The 26,014-nt window shown below is 46.2% G+C and overlaps 1 protein-coding gene across 29 annotated transcripts in view; it reads right to left on the reverse strand.

The window, feature by feature from the left end:
- TCF7L2 (transcription factor 7 like 2) overlaps positions 1 to 26,014 on the reverse strand; it is a 202,300-nt gene that overhangs the window by 169,262 nt on the left and 7,024 nt on the right. For 17 of the 29 annotated variants that reach the window (XM_060641453.3, XM_060641452.3, XM_060641456.3 and 14 more), the window contains exon 4: positions 19,206 to 19,274. The exons of the other annotated variants lie outside the window; for them this stretch is intronic. In XM_060641453.3, the coding sequence (XP_060497436.1) occupies positions 19,206 to 19,274 (69 nt within the window). The remainder of the gene's footprint in view (positions 1 to 19,205; positions 19,275 to 26,014) is intronic. 29 annotated transcript variants of the gene reach the window in all.

The raw sequence follows: 26,014 nt of genomic DNA on the forward strand, positions 1-26,014 counted from the left end.
CACACACACACACACACACACACACACACACACACACCCCTACAGGCTTCTTCCCAAGCTAAACTCTGCTCACTCACAGGCAGCCCTCCCAACTTTCACTAGCATTTTTTGGAAAGGGATTCAGGTCTTCATCCCAAATGAAGGTGGGCATTCACCTCTAGGGAACTCCACCCAATGCCTCACCCCAGGAGGTTCTAGCACAGTGCCTTTCCTTCTGGGGGGAAAGAAAAAAAAAAAAAAAAAAAAAAAGGCTGCCAGCCTCTTGCTCCTAAACAATGATGTTTCATAGATCACTCTGTTTACCGAACATAAGGGGATCAAGAATTGAAATCCAATTTAAGGAATTATGGTGCCTTCAGACTGTTTTTCCTCAACGATGAAAAAAGACAGGCATGTTGTTTCTGGAATTAGGCCAGAAGAAACTGATCCTTGTAGTAATACAAGAAAAAAAGAAATCAATGCGTGTGTTTATACATGGGCTGGGGGGAGGGGACGGCTAAAATAGGAGTTAAAATCCGAGTAGCAACAAACTCGTTTCCTTCCATGGAAGGATCCTGAAGTTTATTTTAGTTTTATTTTTGATATCAGACAAGTAGAATATGATTCATCTCTTATCGTTTCTGAGAGGAAGAAATTTAACCAGAGAAGATAAAACCAAAACCAACCGCCAAGTCTGTCCACTTGCCTTCCACTAGTAGCGAAAGGGACCCAGTGCCCAGCAACAGTCTGAAGCTGCTAAGATTACAGACGTCCTTCCCCTTTAAATACAAGTACCCACTGCAGCTCGGTACCCGGTGCTCGCCATTGTGTTATTAATCCTCTGAGATTGGTTGTATCCCCATTTTACAGATAAAACTGAGACTTCGGGAGGTTAAGTAAGTGGCCGAGGTCCCACATACAATAAAAGGGTGTGACTTGAGACCTCAGGTATGTCTAACACCAGTGTCAGGGCTCCCATCCATCATCCCTGAACGCCTCCAGGTCACGGCATAAACTTTTCACTCCAGATAAAACAGCACTTTTGTGGCTTCTAATGGGTCTCACCACCGCGTATGTCCCGTGGAGGTATTTCAGGGATGGACAAACTGAGACGCAGAGAGGGTATGTTACCTACAAGCAGGTAACTGAGTGAATGACCTAGCAGTGTTCCCAACTCCTGGGGCCCTAACAGTAATTATTACGCTTCCTCCTCAACCTTAATTAATTCTTTCCCACTGCCATACCCAAAGTCCTCCTACCAAATGCTGCCTCGGGGAGATAGTTTGGCTGGTGGTGCTAATTTTGATGGGGGGGAAGGGGGAGGACTAAAAGGGGGGCAAAACTATTAGATAAAGTAAATTAAGATGTTTCTAATAGGTGTGGAATAAATCGTCACTTTAAGGAACTAACCAATTAAAAAGCTACAGCACTGCTCTTGCCAAAAGCTATGCCATCAGCCAGAATGCCAGTGACAAACTGCAGTGGAGAGGAGGGAAATGCTAACACCTGCCGCAGCCTAAGGCCACTACAAAGCTACAAAGGTCTGGCCAATGCCAACAAAAATACCAACGCTTTCTGATCAACCAAGATGGCTAAAATACAAGTCCTCTTTTTCAAGGAGGGAGGGGATGTCGTCGTACCTGCTCATTGTTTTACACCTCCCAAAGCCAAAGAGGGGAGTGATGATAAAAGAAGTCCATTGACGAGGGGCACCTGGGTGGCTCGGTGGGTTAAGCGTCAGACTTTGGTTCAGGTCATGATCTCGCAGTTGTGGGTTCAAGCCCCGCGCTGGGCTCTGTGCGGACAGCTCGGAGCCTGGCGCCTGCTTCGGATTCTATGTCTCCCTCACTCTGTCCCTCCCCTGCTCATGCCATGTCTCTCTCTCTCTCTCTCTCAAAACTATGTAGGGGCACCTGGGTGGCTCCGTCGGTTGAGAGTCCGATTTCAGCTCAGGTCATGATCTCACAGCTCCTGGGTTCAAGCCCCGCCCGCATCGGGCTCTGTGCTGACGGCTCAGAGCCTGGCGCCTGCTTTGAATTCTCAGTCTCTCTCAGTCCCTCCCCTATGTGCGCGTGCGTGTGTGTGTGTATGTGTGTGTGTCTCAAATATAAATAAACATTTAAAAATTTTTAAAATAAACACACATTAAAAACAAAGTCCACTGACAAAAACTGTTTTCTGATTCCACCCCTTTGCATGTTACCCTCAGAGAAACTCAAGAGAGATGGCAATACAAACGGCCCAACTCCAAGCACCGTGTTTTAATTCATCCTCCTGCAAATGAAGGAGGTCTGAACTGCACCTTCTGGAACCAGGAGGTGATAAAGACCCTAGGGATGCTGTCAAGTCACCTGGGAAAATCAATGTCATTTCTTAACCACCACGGAGAACAAATCATTGCGCACAAACTCCTTGCGGCAACGCAGTTCTCCAAGTTGAAGTGCGAAGTGGCCTGAGCTGGCTGTCCACTCACGGATCTGATTCCCTGCCCAGGAGAGCCCCACGGGAAGGCCCGGCGAGCAGACCTGAGTGATGGGCACAGACACGAATGCAAAGACCTGGCCCTTCCTCCCACGGGTGCTGCTTTCCTGGGGCAGTAAGCTTCCAATCACAGGTTCCCCAGGTCTCTTGGCCCTAGGAACCCGCTAGCCGCTTGTCTTTGAGGCAAATTGGAGGAGGAGGGGGCTGTTACACGCTTATTACCAATTCAGACAAACAATAGCCTGGCCACAGCAGCCCGCGGACACTCCCTCATAAAGAAAAAAGTAAGTGTTATTAGGTCGGCAAGCCAGAAGCCAGCCCTCTGCCTTTCAAACACCAAAAAGGACACCTTTTAAATCTATTTTTTTTAATGAAGTTCTAAGCAATAGAAATTCGACCAAAGAAGAGAGCAGACATTACAGCTAAAAGGCCACAAATTCCTGTCTTGCTGTCACTAATTTCATGCCCATCAGAAGCTGAATAATTCGGAGCCCGGTCGCCCCCATAGGTTTTTTGTCTGTCCTCCCCAGGGAGATAAATTATGTCACAACGAACTCTCTCCCCCAACGCTCTTCAAAAAGTACCCTGGCCTCTTGATTCGGCCCGCTCCCTGACAGAAGAAACCAGATTACTTTGGGGGGAAGGGAAGACGGGAAAGAAAAGCAGGGAAAGATATATGCCACTTGGCCACTTGGCAGGAGTGGCATAATGGTGTTGTCAGGGTGACCGACTGTCCCCGCTTGCCTGGGGTGGACAGGCTTCCTGGGACAACCTGTTGGTAACAGGTATAACACCATTAAGCCTTCCTCCCACGCCAGCCACTGACCTAACCCTAACCCTCTCTCATGTAACCTCACAATAACCCGCCCAGCAGGCAAATCCCATTATTAAGCCCATTTTTCACAGATGGGAAAACGGAGGCACAGAGTAATTAAGTAATTTGCCCAATTTAAACTTTCCAGTGTTATGTAAAAGGAAAAAAAAAAAGTGATGGAACTCAGATACTGGAATAAGGAGAAGTTCAGACTTTACGGGGAAATTCTGACCTGGAAAGCAGTTAATGAGGAAAAAAAACACTTCCTGCCAAAGGAGATGAGAGGAGAGCAGGGGAATCAGGGGAAATACACAGAACAGGAAGATCAATCACAAGTTGGTCTAGATGTTTCCAAAATAGTCCTTAGAGGCATTATGTAAGTAACACAGAAAGAGAGAGAAGAAACCCCAGGTGGGGGAGCGTGTGACAGCTGAGGATCCAGGACAAGAACGATGACAATGGCTCTGCGGCAACTTGCCAGGGATCCCGGGCCCCACGAGAGCCCGACAATCTCCACGCTCTCTGGGAAGGCCATGCCCGGGGCTCCCCCCCTCCTCACACTTCATGGGCCAGGAGCCCTGGCCACTCTTGGCTCCCCAGCAGCCAGACTCTTGAGCTGAGGTGGCAAATGGAAACCGCAAACCATGAACCAAAGCAGAAGTCAGACCCAGAGATAAAAATCCAGTCACACGGAAAAAAAGAAATGATAACAGAACCACTGAGGCCGAAATCAAAACCGTAGCTGCTTTGCATGTGGCATGGGGTTTGTGTGTGCGCTTTGTCTGTGTCAGACCTTCGGTTCCCACCACACACAACTCGCCATGGGGCTCCTTTCGCTACGAGGCAAACCGGGAGCCTGTGGAGGATCGTCTTGCAAGACGTCTTGGCCAAAAACCCAAGAAGGCTGGAAGGAGGAAACCCCAAGCAAACCTCAATTTATTGCTCTTACATATCAGTCGGGGACGCCCGGGGCGCCCAACCCAATCTACAGAAACTGACTTGGTGCTTTTCCTAAACTACCCTAACGTCAGGAGTAACACGTTTGTTGGGGGGGACGATAAGGATATCAACATTTATTTTCTGATGGAGATAAACTGGCAAATTGAACCCAACTGCAAAGTGACCTAAGCAAATCATAGCTTCTTCTTTTTTTTTTTTTTTTTTTTTTTTTTTTACTTTGTTTTTTTGGGGACGGGGGGAGGCAGACGTGGGAGAAGGTTCCTCTCCCAAGGAAAGACGCCTACCACATTATTGAAGCCTTTTCCTCACCGGAGAATTCAAGCCCTGAGTGCCAATTCTTCAGAAACAAATGGCTTCACAAAGCACGTCCTCTATGGGGAGAGGCTGGTCCTCTGCTCTCACTCACCATGACGAAAATGTGACAAGAGTGACAAGTTTTTGAAAAAAAACACAAAATAGGGGCGCCTGGGTGGCGCAGTCGGTTAAGCGTCCGACTTCAGCCAGGTCATGATCTCGCGGTCCGTGAGTTCGAGCCCCGCGTCAGGCTCTGGGCTGATGGCTCGGAGCCTGGAGCCTGTTTCCGATTCTGTCTCCCTCTCTCTCTGCCCCTCCCCCGTTCATGCTCTGTCTCTCTCTGTCCCAAAAATAAATTAAAAACGTTGAAAAAAAAAGAAAAAAAACACAAAACCAAATAGGGTGCATAAAGCACGCTGGGAGTTTGATAAACACGTCTTCTAGTTTAGAAGCATTTCCAAACCTTCCTCTAGATTCTATTTCAAGAAAAATGTCTGCAGGGGCGCCTGGGTGGCTCAGTTGGTTACACGTCCGAGATCAGCTCGGGTCAAGATCTCATGGCTGGGGAGTTCGAGCCCCGTGTCGGACTCCACGTTGACAGTATGCCAGCCTGGGATCCTCTCCCTCTCTCTGGCCCTCCTCCACTCTCTCTCCCTTCCTCTCTCTCTCTCTCTCAAGATGAGTAAATAAACTTTAAAGCACTTACCAAACCATATATATAAAAAAAAGAAGAAAAAAATGTCTGTATACCCTGGGTCAATGAGTGTTTTAGAATTAACAGGGAAACTCTTGGCTTCTTCGGCAATGATTAAGAAATAAAAGCTGATTGCAGAATAAGCAAATGAAAACCAGGGGGAGCGGAAAGGGGAGGTTTGATTTTGATTTTTAATTTTTTTTTAATGTTTATTTATTTATTTTTTTATTTTTTTATTTTTTTTCTGTTTTTACTTTTATTTGCATGTATTTCATGCAGAATTTACTCCCAGGCCATAAGTTTTTGTTTCTTCAGTTTCTTCTGGGATATCTTTTTCTTCTGTGCAACCTCCTCTTCTGGTTTAGGAACAATCTGCTCTTTTTCAGTAAGGATCATCTCAATGTGGCAGGGAGAGCTCATGTATGGATTAATCCGACCATGAGCCCTGTAAGTTCTATGCCGCATTTTGGGGGCTTTGTTCACCTGGATGTGCTCAATGACCAGAGAATCTACATCTAAACCCTTAAGTTCAGCATTACTCTCTGCATTTTTAAGCATGTGCAGTAAAAATTCGGCACTCTTTTTGGGCCACCGACCCTGTGTCCAGCCCCACTGTTTGGCCTGGGCACACCTACCAACTCCACCATTGTAGCGTCGGAATGGCACACATTGCTTCTGCAAAGTGACATCTTTCAGATACTTGGTGGCTTTTCGGATATGCATACCCTTGATGGCCTGGGCAGTTTCCCGTGTGTTCTTAAAGTGAACACGAAGATTTGAACCTCTTGATTTGCATGATTTTGTCGGGTTTTCCGGGTCAAGTGAATAGCGAACCATTTTCAGAGATCACCTCAGGCCACTTACGGGAAGAGCAATGTTTATTTATTTTTTGAGAGAGAGAGAGAGCGCGCGCGCAGGGGAGGGGCAGAGAGAGAGAGGGAGACACAGAATCCCAAGCAGGCTCCAGGCTCTGAGCTGTCAGCACAGAGCCCCATGTGGGGCTCGAGCCCACAAGCTGTGAGATCGTGACCTGAGCCGACGTCAGATGCTCAACCGACTGAGCCACCCAGACGCCCCTGGTTTTGATTTTTAAGGATAAGAATCAAGTTCAGAGCTTTGTGAGTCCTGAAACACTTCTGAATTGAGTCTTACAGATTCCATACATTAATAAAGCCCAATTCTACAGAAAATCATTTATTTTAAGCTAAAGTGTTGACATTAGCTCACTATTTGATTTTACTGTTTGATTTAGGTCTTTTGCTGTATATTTATGACCTCTTAGGAGCTAATCAAAAGGACAAAAATTCCTCTCTGCACACGTTTCTTGCAAGATTTCGGCTCTGCTATAATACCAGAACGTAACAAGTGCGTCAAGAAAGCAGCCCTCCAGGGCCCTGAAAAGATTCATCTCTACGTCATTCTACCCACAAAGTGGATGCTTTCTTTTCCTTTGCAGTCTATCTCCAGAAATCCCCTTATCCACTGCCTGCTCAATTCACGTGGTCTATACCCCACCCTCAGGAGTACCTGGGACAACTGCTTTCAAGCCAACTCAAACAGAGCCCCCAGAAAACTCACAGAGTGCCAGAGACGCTCCTTTCAGAGCAAAGACCTTCAAATTCAGAATCACATCTCAATGTTTCCTCGAAGTTCCAACTTAATTACGTGACTTCCTTGTTCTGAATTGGAGGTCGACCATCAGGCAGGTCAAACTGAGGGCAAAATGCGTCGGTGGGTTTTGGTGGCAACAGTAGACTCAATTATCCCAAAACGCTGTTTAACTAGATTCTACTGGTAAACGAGATCGGAATATTCAGATTCTCAGAATTCAGTGTTGAACCATTACTGTAAAGCCTTAATTTTTTATTATCATCCCCTTATTGATTTTTCAACTGAGCTGAAAGGTGGAGACCGCCAGGAAGTAAAATCCTAACAGGTCTGCCTCTAGGAGAAAAGATTTGCCCGGAATGGACACAAACCTTACACCACAACCCCATACGATGAACTGCACCCCCCAATTACAGGAACAAAAAACTCAGGGCTTTAACCTCCATTTACACCCAGCGTTCCCAATGGTTAGATTTACGGGCACTGGGGGCGAAAGTGCATAACCATGAATTTCTTGGCGGTTCACTGCCAACTTCCTCGTGCACTCCAGCCTTTCAACAAGCCAAGTCTCCAAGTCCAGTCCAGTCCACAAAAGGAAAGAAAGAAGAAAATGCGCAAACCGAAAAGAAAAGAACCATGCGAGACAACCCATTAAGGGGCTTTATCAGCTCTTTCCGAAATAAAAGGAAGTTCAAGTCTTCCAAAAACATCCTCGGGGAAAGCCAACAATCTAGAAGCCACAGTAAAAAGTAAAATCATAAATTTTCACATTAAATCACAAAATTCCTGGGAATGCAAACTCCTGGGTAAAACTGGGAGACTAAGGTCATTACACATCCTGAGGAGTTTGAGGTGTGGGAAATAGCAGTATTTAGCCCTGAAAGTTAATTCTCTGAAGTTCAATGTTTCTATTCACCTCATCAATATATATAAACCACCTACTACATGAAAAGCGGGGTCACCACTCACTAGCCATTAAAAAAAAAAAAAATTTAGATAGACCAAGCCTTCCAAATTCTCTTCCAAATATACATAATATATGTATTTCAGAATAATAATCCCCTCTTAACTGCTTTCCGATAGAGAACTAAATACCCCCCCAAGATTATCAATTTAAATGTCACTTTCCCTCTTCTCTCTCTCTCTTTTCAGTCATCATTAGGCAAAAATAAAAAGCATTTCCTCGGCCTCCTTGGGAGGAGGCTTGGAAAAACCCAGAAGCGTACCCGGGAAGGAAACACAGAAGAGGAACCTCAAATTTCCTTTCTATTTTGGACTGTCAATAGCATTTAGGGAAAACACCTCCTTCATTTCTGCTTCATATGTTTTCCTTATTGGTTCATTTGCACAGTGCGGCTCTCCTAGCAGCACTCAGTACATCGTTTTGTCATTTCTGCCTCTCCCCGCCATTAGTGCAGGCTGCTGAGACGACACCCCAGCTGCCTCCCCAGAGCGGCCGCCAGCCCAGGCGCATCCCTTACCCCCAGGTGGTCCCCCCTTTGACTAATGTTCACCAACACTCATACATCATTCCCAAATTGGTCCAAATGAATTAAACACAGCTCTGCTTAACATTACGAGATTTAAATGGATTTTCTCTCTACAGGTCTGCCCCATAATTGGGTTTATCCATCTTGTTGAAGTACAGTTTACACTTGCTAACATCACGCCAATTCAAGCTACATTTTCTGCTCCAGTGGCAGGAGCAAGGCAGATTTGTCATCGGATCATAACAGGTAATTCAAACAACAATTAGTTTGATGACGGCCCGTATGTCAATGTCTGCTCCCCAGCAGCCGGGCTCACACCCGATGTGCTCTGTTCCTCAAGATGAATTGTCTTCACAATTCTTCAATTTCAATCGTCAACAATGCTTACCGAATCAACTTAGAAACTGTTGACACAAGGCTCCCTTCCCTACAGGGCAGTCTCACCAAAGCCCGGGCGAAAAGAATCCCCCCAGGCCCTCTAGGCTACCGGCGCGAACACATCCATTTTCAAGGGCTGGACAATTTCTGATTTTCAACCACCGAAGCTGTTTACTCTGGTGCCTCACCTCCTCCTCAAAATTCTGGGAGGCACAAGGTTTGGGAACAAAAAGGGATGAATTTGCTTGTGTCGATTCATCCACCCACAGGTAGGAAAACACTCGTCTAGGTTTCTGAAGTTGCCTGCAGGAATTAATGACAGTTGCCATAGCCTGAGAAAAATGGTATGATCCAATGGGAAAAAACTACTTGTCCTTTAAGGGGAAAAAAAAAAAAAATGCTAATATTGCTTTTATTTTTTTTTTAATTTTTTTTTAATCTTTATTTATTTTTGAGAGAGTGAGAGAGAGACAGAGTGAGAGCAGGGGAGGGGCAGAGACAGAGGGAGACACAGATCCGAAGCAGGCTCCAGGCTCTGAGCTGTCAGCACAGAGCCCGACGCGGGGCTCGAACCCACGAACCATGAGATCATGACCTGAGCCCAAGTCGGACACTTAACCGAATAAGGCACCCTGGCGCCCCTAATATTGCTTTTAAAAACCAACTAACTTCCAAGCGTTTTGAAACTCAGAAGACAATCATAAAAATGTTTTATGTATTTACATATACTTATACTTTACGTAATTTATATTATATGACATACCATATTACATACATTCAAATATAGAACAGTCCAACTGTGGTTAACCATGGTTTGAGTGATGCCATAGTCGTTAACACAGGGTGCAAATTCATGCAATGAAAGATGGCTGAGGTCAGGCTACGAGATACCAGAGAAAGTCAACAAAGGGGTTGAAGGTCTATCTCAAATTGTCTCATTGAGTACAAAAGATAGTAAATACTGATATCATGTATATATGCACTATATAAGATATGTATTATTAATCATGATATACATAATTGCCCATCATGTTTTGCAGGGACTGTTAAGAGAAAAATGTTAAACCCCGCCTCTAATACACAGCCACCCAACCCACTTACGTCTGTTCCCCTTCTGCCCTCAGTGTGCATTATTTAAACCCACTCACACCCCAGGTTGTACGCCTACAATGTCCCACACGTTCCTGCAGGATGCTCTAGGGATACGAAGATGAGGAAGGCACAATCTCCGAAGGGCTTCCATTCTAGTCAGATGTTACAAGGACCAAGCAGAATTTTTAAGTGACATAAGAGAAACGCAAACGGCAAACAACAGGAGTCATAAATCTTCGTTACCCAGCAAAGATAGTCCAGGTTATCAAATTTATCATGTGTGACGTTTCTGACAGGAAGTAAAAAACACACAATGCATGTCGGTAGAAGACTCCTTCTAAATCTGCAAACAGGTACCTCACGCAGTTCTCAGTGGTGAACAGAAACTCGCATTTACCGAGCGCTCATCTACCCGCCATTCTGGCCCACTTCTTACCTGCCTTGTATCTCCGTTCATCTCCCAACAACCTTCTGCCAACAGGTACTACCGTTTATCCCCACTGCACGGGTCAGGAAACTGAGGCTTGGCCGACCGCCCCCCAAACCCAGGTTGTGGGACTCCAGAAGCAGGAGCTGAACCTGCCCACCTCCTCTGGTACCTAGTCCCTTTCAAATGCAGAGGTACTGCTACCAAAACCTCGAGGGTTCCCAGCGGGGTGGGGAGGGGGGAATCTGGGCCCCCAGGGTACATGTGGCAAGGCCTAGAGACATGTTTGTTAGGTGCTAGTGGTTTGAAGACATTAGAGGTCAGGGATGATGCTAAACACACACCATGCAACGCACAGGACAGTCCCCGGTGAGACAAAAATTTTCCAGCCCGAGTAGTCAATGGTGGTGCAGCTGAGAGACGCCACACTAAGCCATCCCATCTCATTCACCCCCTCTACCCGCCAAAGACACACCCATTCCCAGTCCATGCCTAACGGATGGTGAATCTCGTATAACCAAGTGTTTTTCCAGATGCATCCCTTAAAAAACTGAAGTTCTGTGAAAATACTTCAGAGTATGTTTGATTCTAATGTTTCTTTTCAGAACATGTTAGAGACACAGAAACATACATATGCCTGCATTTAAGCTTCATATTTTTAAATTTCAGTGTATTACTCATCACATTTGTTAAACACACTGCCAGGCACTCAGGGATTTGGGTGGAACCTCCAGGAATAATGGTCTGCTGCCATATCTGTTTGAGTGAAGACTGTGCTGAGATTTCAAGGTAAACCGTTAAAAAAAAAATCTGCAACCACTTATCTGTTCCATCAGGACTTGATACAACGGCACCAAACCAAATTCCAGAGACAAATTAAGTGCGAAGCTTGATAAGCCTGTCCACAACCCACTTGGAAATTTCTGTGTTTAGCTAAACAGCCCCATGATTCTCAGGGACTTTGTAAAAAGTAAGAATTATAAAGTACAACCTCTAAAACAGAGTTACTAAGAACATACGACCAGCTGATGGCCACGTATCAGACGTCTACGCTACCTGCTGACTGCCACAGATCAGACGTCTACACCACCTGCTATGGCCCCTAAAAGGCACACACGTGGCTGATGGAACAGCTGTGTCCATCCTTCCTGGTCGTCCTAAGCCAAGGACCACCAGGCCACCTCTGTGCATCCTTACCAGCCCGCTTACAAAGCACGCAGGCTGGGCCCCAAGTGCCGTAATGTGGTGGAGAATGAACACATACAAAGATCTCAACTCCTACAAACACACAGATACCATTAGAACAGATAGCAGTTTTAAAAATGATAGAAGTAAAAGCCTTAAAACAAGATTGTTTTCTTTTACCCAGTCAACTGAATATAGTTGCTATTGGTTTAAACAAGATAGTAACTTCTTGAAAGATAGACATAGAGCCAAGCTGGGCCCCTGGTCTCCCAACTTGGCCCTGTTTCAACCAAATTATGGGAACCAATCACTTCCCTGCACCTCAGTTTCCTTGCCTTTCAAAACAGACTGCAGGGAGGCTGGCTGGCTCTGTCAGAAGACCAAGCAACTCTTGATATCAGGGTTGTAAGTGCGAGCCCCACGTTGGGTGTAGAGATTACTTAAAAATAAAATCTTTAAAGGGCGCCTGGGTGGCTCAGTTGGTTGAGCGCCCGACTCTTGATTTCGGCTCAGGTCATGATCCTCGGGTCATGGGATCGAGCCCTGCGTCGGGCTCCGTGCTGAGATTCTCTGTGTTTGAGATTCTCTCTCTCTCTCTCCCTCTGCCCCTGTCCCCAACGCGTGCCAGCGCTCTCTCTCTCTCTCTCTCTCTCTCTCTCTCTGTCAGGTAAAAAAATAAAAATAAAAATCTTTCAAAAAGAGAGAGAGACAGAGACAGAGGCTCTACTTTTGCGCCACCCGACAAGAAAGGCTTGGGGCCTGGTGGCATCAGTAAACCCGGGGAGTGTGTTAGAAATGCAGAATGTCAGGCCCTCCCTGCATCCAAATGTGCGTCTGTCTGACCTGGAAGCCTGAACAGAGCTAGACAGCTTCAGGGTTCCCCTGGCATGCTACAGCAGACCCCCACCTCCTCTCACTGTTCCTAACTCCGGGGACAATGACCATCACTGACTGCCTGTTAATGGAACATTCTCCAAACAGAGTCCTCTCCCATTGAACAGGCATCCTTTAGAACTCTGAGTGTAACCGGCCTCCTCTCCTCCAAGGAAACAGAGTCAAGCTAAACAAAATAAGCAAGCAAACAGAAGCCCTGATGACGGTTTTTCTGTAACAAGACTATATGCACGTTTCACCCAAAAAGTAGGTAAGGGGTACAGATTCCAGGATCCCTAGACCGGAGCTCCTCAACCCTGTGTGCACATTAAAATCACCTGCGAGGGGTGCCTGGGTGGCTCGGTCGGTTGGTCGAGCGTCCGACTCTTGATTTCGGCTCAGGTCATGATCTCAGGGTTCGAGCCCCGCACGGGGCTCTGTGCTGACAGCTCAGACCCTGGAGCCTGCGTGGGATTCTCTCCCTCTCTCTCTGCCCCTCCCCTGCCAGTGCCCTCTCATCCTCTCTCTCTCAGATAAATGAACTGTAAATAAATGAATCAACCAATCAATCAATGATAAAATCACCTGGGAAGCTTTTTTTGAAGCAGGGATGCCCATACCCCACCCCCTAAAGATGCCAATTCAGGTGCGCCCCAGTGGAGCCCGGGCCTGAGCACCGTTTACGCCGCTCCCCCGGGGGCTGTGTGACGCGCAGCCAGAGATGGGAACCACTGCCCTCGTCCAGCAGTTTTCAATGTGTCATTGCCAGAGAGGAGGCATCGAGATTACCCAAAAACCCATTAAAGCTGCAATGCCTGGGCCCACCCCAGACCCACAGAACCTAACACTCGGGGGGTAGGGCCACAGTCTGCATCTAACGAACCCCCCGGGTGATGCCTGCTCGCGTCTGTGAGACGCTGACCTGGTCCTAATGAGTGGGATCTTTAAGGAGTAGAACCCAGGATTCCGTACTTTTGAGCAGTTCCCGGTTGATCCCTTTGTATACGGCCCGGAGAGCTGGTTGGTGGGCACTGGGTGAGGAAACCCCTGGACCCTTGAGCATTATTTTATGCAGACGGTAGTTAGCATAATGCTGTGTAGTATCATCTCTCTCCAGTCTGACTGCCGGGGTTGGAATCCTAATTCCTTGATCATGGGCAAAATATCTCTGGTAGCCGAGTCTCCGTTTCCTCATTTACAAAATGGAGATATAATGATGATAATACGAGTAACTACATCTTTCGGGTTCCCTTCTGTGTTGTTATGAAGAATCAATAAATAATTCATACACAGCACTTAACACCAGACCCAATGCTTCGGGAGAATTCAATAAGCCTAAGCTGCTATTATTATCTGCTGTGGTTACTGCCTTTGACCCCGAAGACCAAGCACTTTACCGTCCAAGCTACTCTTTCATAAACAAAGAAACGCCCCTTCTTGAGGCTTGCAAAAGTATCTGGCTCTCTTCATAGAACCATGGAGAAGGAAAGGCCTCAAAAGCTCAGCGGAACCCACAGGCAAACTCTAGCTTCTCACTCAAAATCAGAAAAAGTTATCCCAACTGAGTACTTGGCCAGCCCTCAAGTACTCAAGTGGGCACTGAGCAGCCAATGAACGATCAACTGATTGACTTCAAAAGACTCTGGGGCAGCAATGCTCAAACTTCAGTAGGCTGAAACTCAGAGCCCTGCTTAAAAATGCAACTCCCAGGTCGTATCTAAAACCTGCTCCATCGGACCAAGGGAAATGAGGTGCTTACAAATCAGGACGTGAGACAGCGCTAGAATTTACGCTCCATGAGAACAAGCTGGTTTTGTCCGTTCTCTCCGCGGATGAAATCTGCAAGGGCCTGGCACACGCGAGATACGCAATAAATACTTTTGAACGAATGAAGGAACAGTCTGAGGTATGGACTTCAATCAGCCAGTCAGGCAGAAACTCAGCACCGCAGCAAGTGAATGAACCTTCCGAAGGAGCTGACTGGCCAACGAGTCTGGTGAAACGACACGAGTCTCTGTCATGGCCCCATCCACATGCAAACACACACACACACTGCATCCTTTGTGGAAAGGGGACATGAAATCTCCCAGCCAGGTGTGGGTGGTGGGACTGAGAGAAAGTTGAGGAAGTGACTATACCAAGAACGGAAGTTAGCCCAGATCTGCTCCTGAAGCAAGAAAGCAAATCCTCATGAGAACTGAAAGGGCCACAGAACCTGCGGCACGAGGAGGGGTAGCCCAGAACACAAGAGACCACCGTCAGATACAGGACTTGGGTTGGCCCTTGCCAACATCCCAGCCAAATCCACTGGTACCAACCTCTGGCCATTCTTACCACGGAGGCCAAGGGTCTACCTGGGCAAAGAGATGGACCGCGACTCACAGCATCATTTTAAGACATGGCTGAGACTAAACACCAAGTTCCCATCCGGGAATAAGGGGCCAATACGGCACCAGGACACTCTCCAGTTTCTACCCTTCCCTCCTTGACCTCAGAAAGCACGCAGGCCCTGGAGGAGGGTCCTCGGGGCCTTACTGAGTCACGGCAGATGAGTTCGAAGACCAAAAAGAAGGAACATGCTTTGGTAAAGCTCAGATGGGAACGTGCAAGCCTGAGGACAGAAGGCAAAGTAACAACACTTGAAAGTCTCCACCGCTCAGCTGTGTAAACAAATAAAATGGTCCATTTCTTCTGGAGCCTCTCCTGGTTGTCTTTGCGCACACACACAAGCGTGTGCATACACATACACACACACACACACACACCACTTCACATCTTAAAAGAAAAACAACCAAGAAAGGTCTACACAGTTTGTTTTTGCTGTGTGTGGAGTTATTTTTTCCTAAATCACATCTGACTTGGTGTGAAAACATCAACCTTTGGCCAAAATACTCTTAAAACAAAGGCTTAATTGGTTCTGAAATAGCCCTTCTGAAAACCAAGGGAAATCTCTTCTGTGGGTCTTGACCTTGATTACAACACTGCTCTTGGGGCTGGAATAATGACGAGTGGGGGAGTCCAGGAAGAGCTGTCTTCAGGGGATGCCTACACATTCATCCACAGTCACCTGCAGGGCGGCTCTCTGGAAGGCACCGGCAGCATGTGGGTCCACCTCTGCATTCAGCCTGCAAAATCTTCCCAGGTTAAGGAAGACGGTGGGAGGAGTTCCTAGGAACTGGGGCCAAAAGCCAAACTGGCCTCTGAGCACACCTAGCTTATTTTACTGCTCCCCTATGTATATCACTCACACACATACAACCACTGAGCCAGCGCACTTCAGGGGCGACACTTGAAATCCAGTGTTCACATCTCTCTCAAAAGATCAATGCAAAGCTAAACACACGTATTACCCTGTGTCTCTCCAAGGCCACTCTTGGATATGAAGAACAGAAACAGACACACATATTCCTCCAAAAGATGTGGGTGAGAATGTTACTAGGACCTTATTCACAGTAGCAGAAAATGCGAGGCAATCCAAAACTCCAGGAACATAGAAAGGATGTGCACAATGTGTCATAGTCCTACGGAGAATACTGATGGCAATAAAAAAGAGCAAACTAGTGCCACATATACAATAACAGGAATAAAACTCAAATATAATGCTGAGTGGAGCCAGAGAGGAGACAATCCATTCTGTACAATCCCATCCCTATGAAGCTAAAAACCAGGCAAAACTCGGGGTGCCCGGGTGGCTCAGTCGGTTGAGCATCCGACTTCGGCTCAGGTCATGATCTCGCGGTCTGTGAGTTCGAGCCCCGCGTCGGGCTCTGTGCTGACAGCTCAGAGCCTGGAGCCTGCTTTGGATTTTGTGTCTCCCTCTCTCTCTGCCCCTCCCCACTCACGCTGTCTCTCTCTGTCTCAGAAATAAACATTAAAAAAGATTTTTTTAATAACAGGCAAAACTAATCCATGGCGATAGATAAAATTATTCCACGTGAGAACTGGCAGGGGCAGGGTGGGGAGGGTGGAGGGGTGGGGCTAGGGTTTTCAGGGTGGAGGGTTGGAAGCCAGATGACTGGGAGGTGAAGGGCATACGCAAGACATCTGGGGGGTTGGTAATATTCTCTCAGGGGCCAGCAAACCACAGTTTGTGGGCCAAATCCAGCCACTGTCAACTCTTATAAATAAAGTTTTATTGGGACAAGGCCACATCTATTCTTTTAGATACTATTTTTAGCTCCTTTTGCATCACGGTGGCAGAGTTGAGTAGCTACCACAGAGATTATAGGGCCTGCGAAGACTAAAATATTTACTATTTAGCAACCCTTTACAGAAAGTGTTCCAACTCCATTCTATGTATTGGTCAGGGTGATGGTTTCGTGGATGTTCACATGTGTAAAAGTTGGTCCACCTCTCCACTAAAGACATATTTATCTCATACTTCAATGAAACTTTTTAAAAGTCAGCAGAGCTAAATAACTACATCTTGCTTTTAAAAGGTCTGTTAAGTGTCATTCCAGTTATATCGGCGTTAACCACATAGGGAGAATACGGCCATTTGTGTGATGCTGGTCTTTTCAACACCGAGAGGGGTCGGGAGGTTGTCAAAAGCGGGGAAGATCCCAACACAGCAACTGATACCATGCCCAAACTTTTTCAAAAGAACACGAGGCGGCTATAGGAATCAGCTGGAGGCCATTCATGTTGACGGTGAACTTGGCCGAGTCCTGAGATTACAGGAGGGCTGGGAAGGGCAAGGGGTATGGATCTCATGGGTTGCAAGGTGTCCCCCTACTTGAGGTTATTTTGGGAACCAGCTCAGGAAAGCAACAAGCTCAGCTCATATTGCAATGCAGGATTTATTAAGGTGAAGCAGTCTTACGTTTCCAGGGAAAGAAAATTCTGCCCCAACAATCACATCCCACTTAAGCCTTGTGCTGGAGAACACCGCGAAGGGAAAATGTCAGCTGTCCTGCCCCCCAGAGCACCACCATCCTCGTCTCAAACTAAAATTACAGCTAGATGCCATGTGGCTTGGCCTCGTCCTGGTCTAGCAGAGGTTGGGGGAGAATGAACCCTGAAAGCATGCCGGTGCTGGGTCTCTAATAAAATGTCTCTCTGTTTGCCCACATGGGCATCCAGCCTTAGCAAACAGAAGCAGGGGAGAACAATACTACCTGTTCATGGAGGAATGGTAATGGTTTCAGTCCTCCGAACAATAAGGTCTGTAATTTACTCCATCTTCCTCCTGAGAAAGAGCTTCACATGGCCTGCACCGTGCCAGGTGGTTTGGAGAAAGTCAAACTGCTCGGTCTCACAAGGGACGCTTCAGCAACGGGTGTAAAGACACAACAGCTGGTCTGGTCTCGGCTGGTCTCCCAGTGACATGGCCCCAGCCAGCCTTTCCACACCAAGATAGGGATCACTATGCTATTCAACCTCACCGATTCCCACACCCCGGGCAACAGGATTCTCCAGCACTCCACCAGATGTAGGAGGCCTCAGGACATTTGTCTGTTCCTCTATCCATTCATCAAGACCTAGGGTCTGGGCCTGTTCCCTCTCCTAGCCCTGAGACTAAACCAGTTTCAGGGGGCAAGACTCAATATGCCAACATCAAGAAGCAGAAGGCCCAGCAGGAAGTGTGCCAGCAAGAACGAGTGTGGCATCTAGCTAGAGACATCAGTCTGGAAAATACTTGGGGATGGAGGGTGGTAAAACCACCTTCCCCTAAAATACACAGAGAGATCAGATCAGCAGCACACGGCAGGAGCAAACAAAAAATATTTTCCCAATACGCTCCTGTTGCCCTGAAACAAGCACAAAACTGTGAGGGAATCCATCAAATAAATATGTCTGCAGAACCATACTTTTTTCACTGGTGGAAGAATTCACAGTGTCGCTGGGGCCCATGGCTATCTGAAAGCCTTATCCAGGAAGCTGCAGATTTGAAACGGGACAGCTACAAAGATGGACTGTGGCTGTAGTTTGGTGAGACCACAGACGGACACACAAGTTATCCGCAGCGGAACAACATAAATTATTTCACCAACCGACATCCGCTTCCGGGAAGAGGAGACCCACAACCAGACTTCACCATCACCACAACAGGCTTCAAAAGCCTCTCTCCAGAGGGTTAAACCGGAACACTCCAGAAGTTTCGGCACCATTAGTTACACCATGAGTAACATCCATCCTGGCAGAGCCAGGCAAGGCAGACAGACGAAAATCGTATTAGTCTGCTCTCCCTCCACTACTGCATTCTGCTGGCACCTGTTCAGCTCCGAGTCTATATTAGTCTGTGATCTGTTTAGCCTTTGGATTTAAGAGAATGGAAGCACTACATGAGCAGGAAACCGGACACTCATCAGAAGCTGGGCTCTGTCACCTCTCCCTCCCAGCACTTTTAAGGACATACATCAACAGGTCCAAGAGAAATCAACATTTCAGGACAATCGGGTCGAAAGTGATATTCTTAGCACCCCTTAGCGTGATCTGGATGCACCGGAAACAACCCTCTGGCTGTCAGTAGCCCCCTCCCCCTCCCCTCCCCCCACCATTCTTCCAGGTCGGCCACCTCGTTTTGCTCTCAAATGAAGATTCTTCCCTAAGCCAAAAACAATAGCCAAGCTGGGGTCTTGTGTGCCCATTACGCCTGATCAAGAAACTAAACACAAAACACAGGCTCCTCTTTCTTTCCATATTCTTTACATCGTTTTGGCAGCATTTCTGCTCTTGTTTCTTTGCTTCCCACCTCCCCGAGTCAATCAACTACCACCAGCACCATCACCACCTTCACCATCGTCACCACCACCACCATCATCATCGTCACCAACCATCATCCCCATCATCATCATCACCACGATCACCACCATCATCATCATCATCATCATCATCACCATCTAGATCGGGGGAAGGGGCAGAGAATAAAAGACACAAGAGACCTACTTATTGACAATTCAAGCTTCAGGATCTCTTGCATTTTCCTACCTGAATTGCAATCTGGTGTTCAATCGTTTTGTACGCAGAGTAATGTGTGCTCCCGGACTGAAAATGGAGCTGTAGAAAGAAACCAAATCAAAGCGTTCTGCTTATGTCACAAACTACAAGAAAACATCTTAAGCAGTTTATGAATAGCAGACAAACCTTCCTAGATTGAACTGCAGCCTTGGCATTCAATCAAGACCTGTGTATTTTTATTTGTTGCTATGGATAAGATAATCATCATAATCTAAGGTAAAGTTTAAAAAAAAAAAAAAGCGTCTATTCAATAAGCGAAAAGGGAGGGGGGAGGGGGCCAAGAGTGAGAATCATTGACATGAAAAGGAAAGACGGACGCCCATTAAAACATAAAGGAAGCCAGTGTGCTGAGCAGGACGCTGCAGAAGAATTAACTGTGTGCTGCAAAAAGCCACGAGAATTGCGACACGTAGGTGTGAGGACAGGCAGTGAGAAAGGGTTCTGAGAAGCCACAAGACTGCAACAGGTACAAGACCCCCACTGTTCTGACAACTGGGCGCTTGCTCCTAAACACGATTCTATTTTGGGGAAAACAAATGTGTCAGGCAGAATTCAGGGGCCACCGATGCCTTATGCATTCTTCTGCAATGACTAAGCGATCCGTCCCAGAACGTCCCTATAGCCTGCACTCTAGGAATCCACACTTCCCCATAGAGGGAGCCAACCATTGCCAAAGAGCCACCAAGTTTTCTAAGGACGGCCTGTTCACTGGCCCCTGGGTGAATGCTCGTCCCTGGCTCCCTCAGATTCTCCACAACCGGGTGGGGGGGGGGGGGGGGACGACGAAGTCTCTCTCTCGGGCCTTCCCCTCTGAAGCCCTACAGAGCCCCCATCAAAGAAGTGGGTGTCCCCAAACAAAAAGGAATATGGAGATGCCTCACCAAACTCTCCTTTCCCCAAATAACGCTTGTTAGTAGTGGGATCCTCCCGAGCAGGAAAACAAACACTATCTGATTCATTTTATAAACAATACAACAGTCACTAAAGGATCTCAACAGTATCTGGAAATGCATTTTAATTTGCAACATATGAACGAATGAGGAGGCATTAGTCGGTCCTGGGGAATCGCTGCTCATTCACCTCACAGCAAAAGGCAGCAGGGGCTCGCACTTCCAAACCACGGCTGTTACTGCTACCAGAACACTTCCATAGTATTAGAACAAAGTGTAACCTAGCTTGCCAGTGAGTTTTAGATCCAATGATTTTGTTCACACAGTTCAGGACTGTTCAAAATCAGTCCGCCCAGGTTTTGCGGGGGGCGGGGGGGGGGGGGGGGGACGGGGGGAGAAAAAAAAAGAAAGGAAAGAAGAAGAAAAATGAAATTCACATAAGAACTTCTGAACCAACACAACACAGAAGCGATCACATTTTTAAAATAGTCTGAATTTATACTGCTCATGAGATAAGGCTGGAAGTCCCCATTTTAGCATCCAATGGGCTCCTCTGAGATCATTGTAACTGCTCCAAAGAAACAATCAAAAACACCGCCTATAAATATTAGGAGACTGCTTGCCCCAAAACATAATACTAATCAAGGTGAAAAGAGGCCACAATAAAAATGAAGCCAGGAATGAATATATATGTAGTCCTTTACCTGTCAAAGCACAGCGATGCACCACACTCCCTAAAACAACTAAAGACGAACACTGAGCAACTGACCACTGAGCAACTGACCGTAAGCCCATCCCCACACAGCCCCCCCCCCCCCCGCCCCACACACACACTCTCTGAAGCAGTTCATCTAAGTGAATTGCAGAAAAAGACAGATGAATTTGCACCCTTTGAGCCCCACGCCCCCGCCCTTCCTATGAAAACTGCCAGCCAGTAAACGGAGATTTGCACTAATTTCTGTGACAATTCCGCATCATTTTAAAACAACTTTTGTGCTAGGGACAGCTTTCTCTGCCAGGTTGGAATGCTTGGCTGGAGAGCAGCTCTTGTCTGAGGGGTGGGGGGTGGGGGGTTCTGCTTCTAAGTCGAGAGGCAACAGTAACAACTCATCCCCCTTTTCAGCAGGGTTTTATTCTCCTCTTTTCCAACTGCCTGATTCAGAGCTTAATGGAAACTTGTCCAAGCTTTTCTTCCCACAAACCCTGTGGAGCCCTAGGCAATCTGTACTCAGGGTAACCACAGGAATCTCAGATTGTCAATTAAAATTGAATGGACACCTGATAACTATATGTCATGGAAACCAAATTTCATATAATCACAGGCTTGTGAATAAATTAATGAAACTGTGGCTAATCCAAATTCAATTTTCACTTGTCCGGTTCCATTCTTAATCCTTGCGTCCAATCACCACCCAAACAACACAATCCCAGAGAGAACGCTGCAATTAAAAGAGGAAAAATGCAACTGCAAGGTCCTTAAGAACGTAGTTGGACAAAGTTAATTTCACACACACACACACACACACACACACACACACCATTTTAACACCCACAAGCAATGTAACTTCCCTCCTCAGGTGTCCAGACAAACCGAATAACCCGGACCAGCTCATAAATACACACAGCACAAGCTCCAATCAGATCTTTACTCCCAGCCAGTAACCACTGCGTTGGAGAGATATGGAGCTAAACTTCCGCCAGCTACAGTGACACACTTACAATTTTCTTGTTGCTCCTTTGGGTTTCCACCCCCTCTTCTACCAAATGCTGTTTTCTTAAACATAACACTTTAAACTGCTTTTTGCTTCCCTGTAAAACACAAAGATGCCTTGTTCCTTATAGTCCAGCTTTTTAAGACAAAGACAAAATACAAGGACCCAGTAAAAACTTGGCTTTCTAGACTGGAACAAGAATTTACTTCTCTCTCTGTAAAAAATCTATTAAGAAAGGAAAGAACAAGAGACGGTGGCCTTTTCTTTTTCGAATCGATGAGGGGAGGTTCAGAGATCCATCGAAGGATCAGCCATCTAAGGCCCATCTGGGTTTAGGAACCTCTACCCCTGGGGCTGCCCTGCTCTTGGTCACCTGCAGCGTCACTTCCTCCGCCAGCAGGTGCAGCTTATACCTTGGGCATGCAGTGCGTCCTCAACATGGTGCCTCCCTGGGGCATCCTGGGGCTTCACCAGCTGAGAACTCCAGGGGACCTTTCCTTCAATTCCTTCCCATGAAACCCTCAACAAAATAAACCTTCCCTTCCTGTGTGCTTGTTTACAATGGCCAAGCCCACCCACCCATGCTAACACCCCCAGATGATCTGGCCCTCACTTGTCCAGAGGAAGAACCATAAAGAGGCGGCTGTGCCCGGCACAGGATTGCACAATTCCCCGGCAATTAAAAAACCAACAATTTACAATTAACTGCTTCCCTTATGATGATCATATCGTGATGGCTCTTGCTTTATTTCTAATCACTACCACTGGCCCTTAATTTGCTGTTTCAGATATACGGCATCAGAGACACCCAGAGACGAGAGAAAAAGGAAAACCACGTTTTCATCCACAGACATCTCCTCCTCAAAGGGGACCCTGTGTTGGTTTCTCTCACACTAAGTGAACTTCCAGTGTTCAGAAGACTAATTTCTTATACCTATTCATTCCACTAAATTGGTAAGAGGTGGAGCATTCGTTTTATTGTCACCTGGCTCTCTCTTTTATTAAAACAAACAAACAAAAATCCAATCCAGATTCATTCCCTAAAAAGTTTTGGTTTTGGGGACCTGGGGTCCACCTTCTCCCCTGGAGCCACTACCGTGAGCCAGTGGAAGTTTAATTTCCATGTCATTAACTTAAAAGACAGATATTTTGGGGGCGCCTGGTTGGCTCAGTGGGTTAAGCATCCAACTTCAGCTCAGGTCATGATCTCACGGTTTGTGAGTTCGAGCCCCGCATAGGGCTCTGTGCTGACAGCTCAGAGCCTGGAGCCTGCTTCAGATTCTGTCTCCCTCTCTCTCGGCCCCTCCCCTGCTCACGTTCTGTCTGTCTCTCTCAAAAAGAAATAAACATTACAAAAAAAAAAAAGAGAGAGAGAGAATATTTTTGTCGTTAGTAGGTCTAAGGCTTTTTCTTGGGTCATCAGGCACCGTTAGGGACAGAGACAGCAGCCCTGTGCTGCGAACCTCTTACATTTAATGGGAAATACAATCCTGACCAGGACTCTGGGCTACCCTGCCTGCCCTTTTAAAAAGTGCCAAGGGGACCTCTACCTTCCATAGGGAAGGCAAAAGCAGCACTGACTGGTAGGTGTGCCGGTTTAAACATCCCTCGCCAGACCTAGACACGGAACATTTGTACCATCCTAAAAACAACAACTTAACAAAGGCATCCCCTTTTCACTTCCTGGCATTCTGCTTCAGAAATTCTGCCGCAGCAAAACGCATGCCCTCAGACACCAGAACAATCTCTCCTACTGTCTCGATGTTCCATCCAATGTCTATTTACCCTCATTAATTTTTCTTTTCTTTTCCTCAACCTGAAACCATCAGCTATGAGTCAGAGAATGATCATTAACTTTTACAGCTTCCATACACATCCACCTACTCACATTTGGGGAAAGAAGACTTGCCACATTGCCTGAGACCAAAATCCTCCATGAAAGAAAAGGGAAGAAAAAAAAAAATCACTTCAAGAAAGTTATAGCTGTAGGTCTATGGGGGTTTGGGGGGGGGGGGGGGTTACATTCATTGTTTTTCCACTCGGTGCCGCAAATCTGGAGCAAAAAAAAGAAAAGTTGAACTTGGTTACGGGGATAGAGATTTCTGGGTTGATTTCTGAAGAAAAACGAGATGATTTTCTTTAAACATCAAAACATAATTAAAGTTCTTAAACTGTGAGGGGGGGGAAATGAAGTGAATCAAATTTCCTGCTCTTGTACAAAACACATTTCTAGCATAGAAAAACACGTGGGCTAAGGGGCTGAGACATGCTCCTAACACAGCATTTTTCATTAAAAGTTGCTACATTAACACTCTTAAAATGATGCCCTATCATTACTCCACTTAGCAGTCACAGCTCTGCAACTCATAACGAATTAATTTGCATTAATGTGGGTTTCCTGTGTCCTTCCCTGGGTATGCCATTGTGATTCCGGCTTAATAAAACTGACAGGACAGTAACATAGTGCCTTTTATTCCACTTTCCAAAACAAACCAACCCACCCGAAGACCCACACAAATCCTCTCGATTTTTTTTTAAGCATTTTGCTAATATATTTAGTACATCATAATTGGCCCAGCACACAGGAACCTAGTTATCTTCTCAGTAAATATTTATAGCGTCATTCTTTCCCATTCATTCTGCATTTTCTTGGAGAATCTCACTGTAGCCTACATCTGCAATTCATTGACTTTACAATTTACCACATGTTGGGATGGGAGAGGTCCTAGCTCCATTTGAATCACTACACAAATATGCAAGTGATTTATCGGTTTCAAACTGAAGGCTACAAGAGAAGGACTCCACTTTCCCTGAACATTACTTCTTCTGGCAGACCATGAACAATTACAGTTCGTACTAATTAAGCTCTGTAAATGTGCTGTGCCCTGCTAATGCCTACCAGGCCTCAAATTTATTTTCATGATGCCAAACTTTAGCGAGCAATTTTAACTCCTTCAGAGCTGATCCCACTAATAATAGCCATTCCTGCCCCTATAAACAGAACTGTTTGGGGCTACTTCATGGCCAAAAAAAAAAAAAAAAAAAAAAAAAAAGAGAGAGAGAAACAGAGAGAGAGAGAGAGAGAAAAGACAGAAGAAGAAAGAAAAGAATAAAATATAACGGGCTGAATTACCAGCCCTAAATCAGATGTGCCTAAGGAAGAAAAACCTATCCTGGGAAAACGAAGAACACCACGGCTGATAACCCGTTCATAGATCCCACATCCCCATCTTTGTAATGAGCTGTTAAGGGATTCATATCTGTCCCTGAGGGCTAGTAAGTTTCTGCATTCCATTGATTAGAAAATAAAACCTTTCAGCCGCGGTCTTTAAGTTTGGGTTGGATGGAGGGAAGGATCCCTCCAGAAATGACAGGGCCATCAGTCCCCCTCAACACACATACCTTACCCACACACCTCAGGATCCCACTCCCCCTTCACCATGTGGTCCCTCTGTAACACACCAGAACCTCCCACTTCTTAAAAAATAAAAATTAACATCAACAGGATAATTGGCCTTCTCTCTCTCACCAGGCTGTCGACCACAGAATGCCCCTCCCCTAGACCCTCACGCAAATAACTGATATGAAACATATCTGTTGCTGGATAGAGTGTTTTAGGTGAGGAGTGGACTGAAACCACTCTATGCTGAGCAAAGCAATAGTTTTTAACAGCACCTCCCCCTGGTACTCCCACCTCTCATAAGAGACTTCCAATCCCCAATTTCAGACAAGCCATTCCCCCAAGCCCCAATTTTTGTCCCATCTTCTTATATTTTTTCCAATCTTTCTTAATCAGACATTTATTCTGGCTACCTCTCTGTGTTTCCTTCCCCAGATAACTGTGCACTTTTACCAAATGAGAGGCCTTCCCATCCCCAATGTAAACCTGGAATTTTTTTTCCCTCATCCATTAAATTCCTTTAATCAACTCTCCTCACTCACCTAACTTTTTTTTTTTAAACCCTCACATTAACTAGTGCACTCTGCAACGTGTGTATTTTCCCTTCCAACTCAGTGGAACATCATATAAATTAAAGAGCAGTCTCTCGTATCAGGTTTCTTTAAGTATTCTGGGAAATATGCACAATATAGGCAACACGGTCCAAAAAAAAGAAAAAAGAAAGAAAGAAAAGGAAAGGAAAGAAAAGGAAGGGAAAAGGGAGAAAGAGAAGGAAAA

This window comes from Panthera onca, chromosome D2, assembly GCF_046562875.1.
Source record: "Panthera onca isolate mPanOnc1 chromosome D2, mPanOnc1 haplotype 2, whole genome shotgun sequence".
In the NCBI taxonomy this organism is placed as follows: Eukaryota; Metazoa; Chordata; class Mammalia; order Carnivora; family Felidae; genus Panthera; species Panthera onca.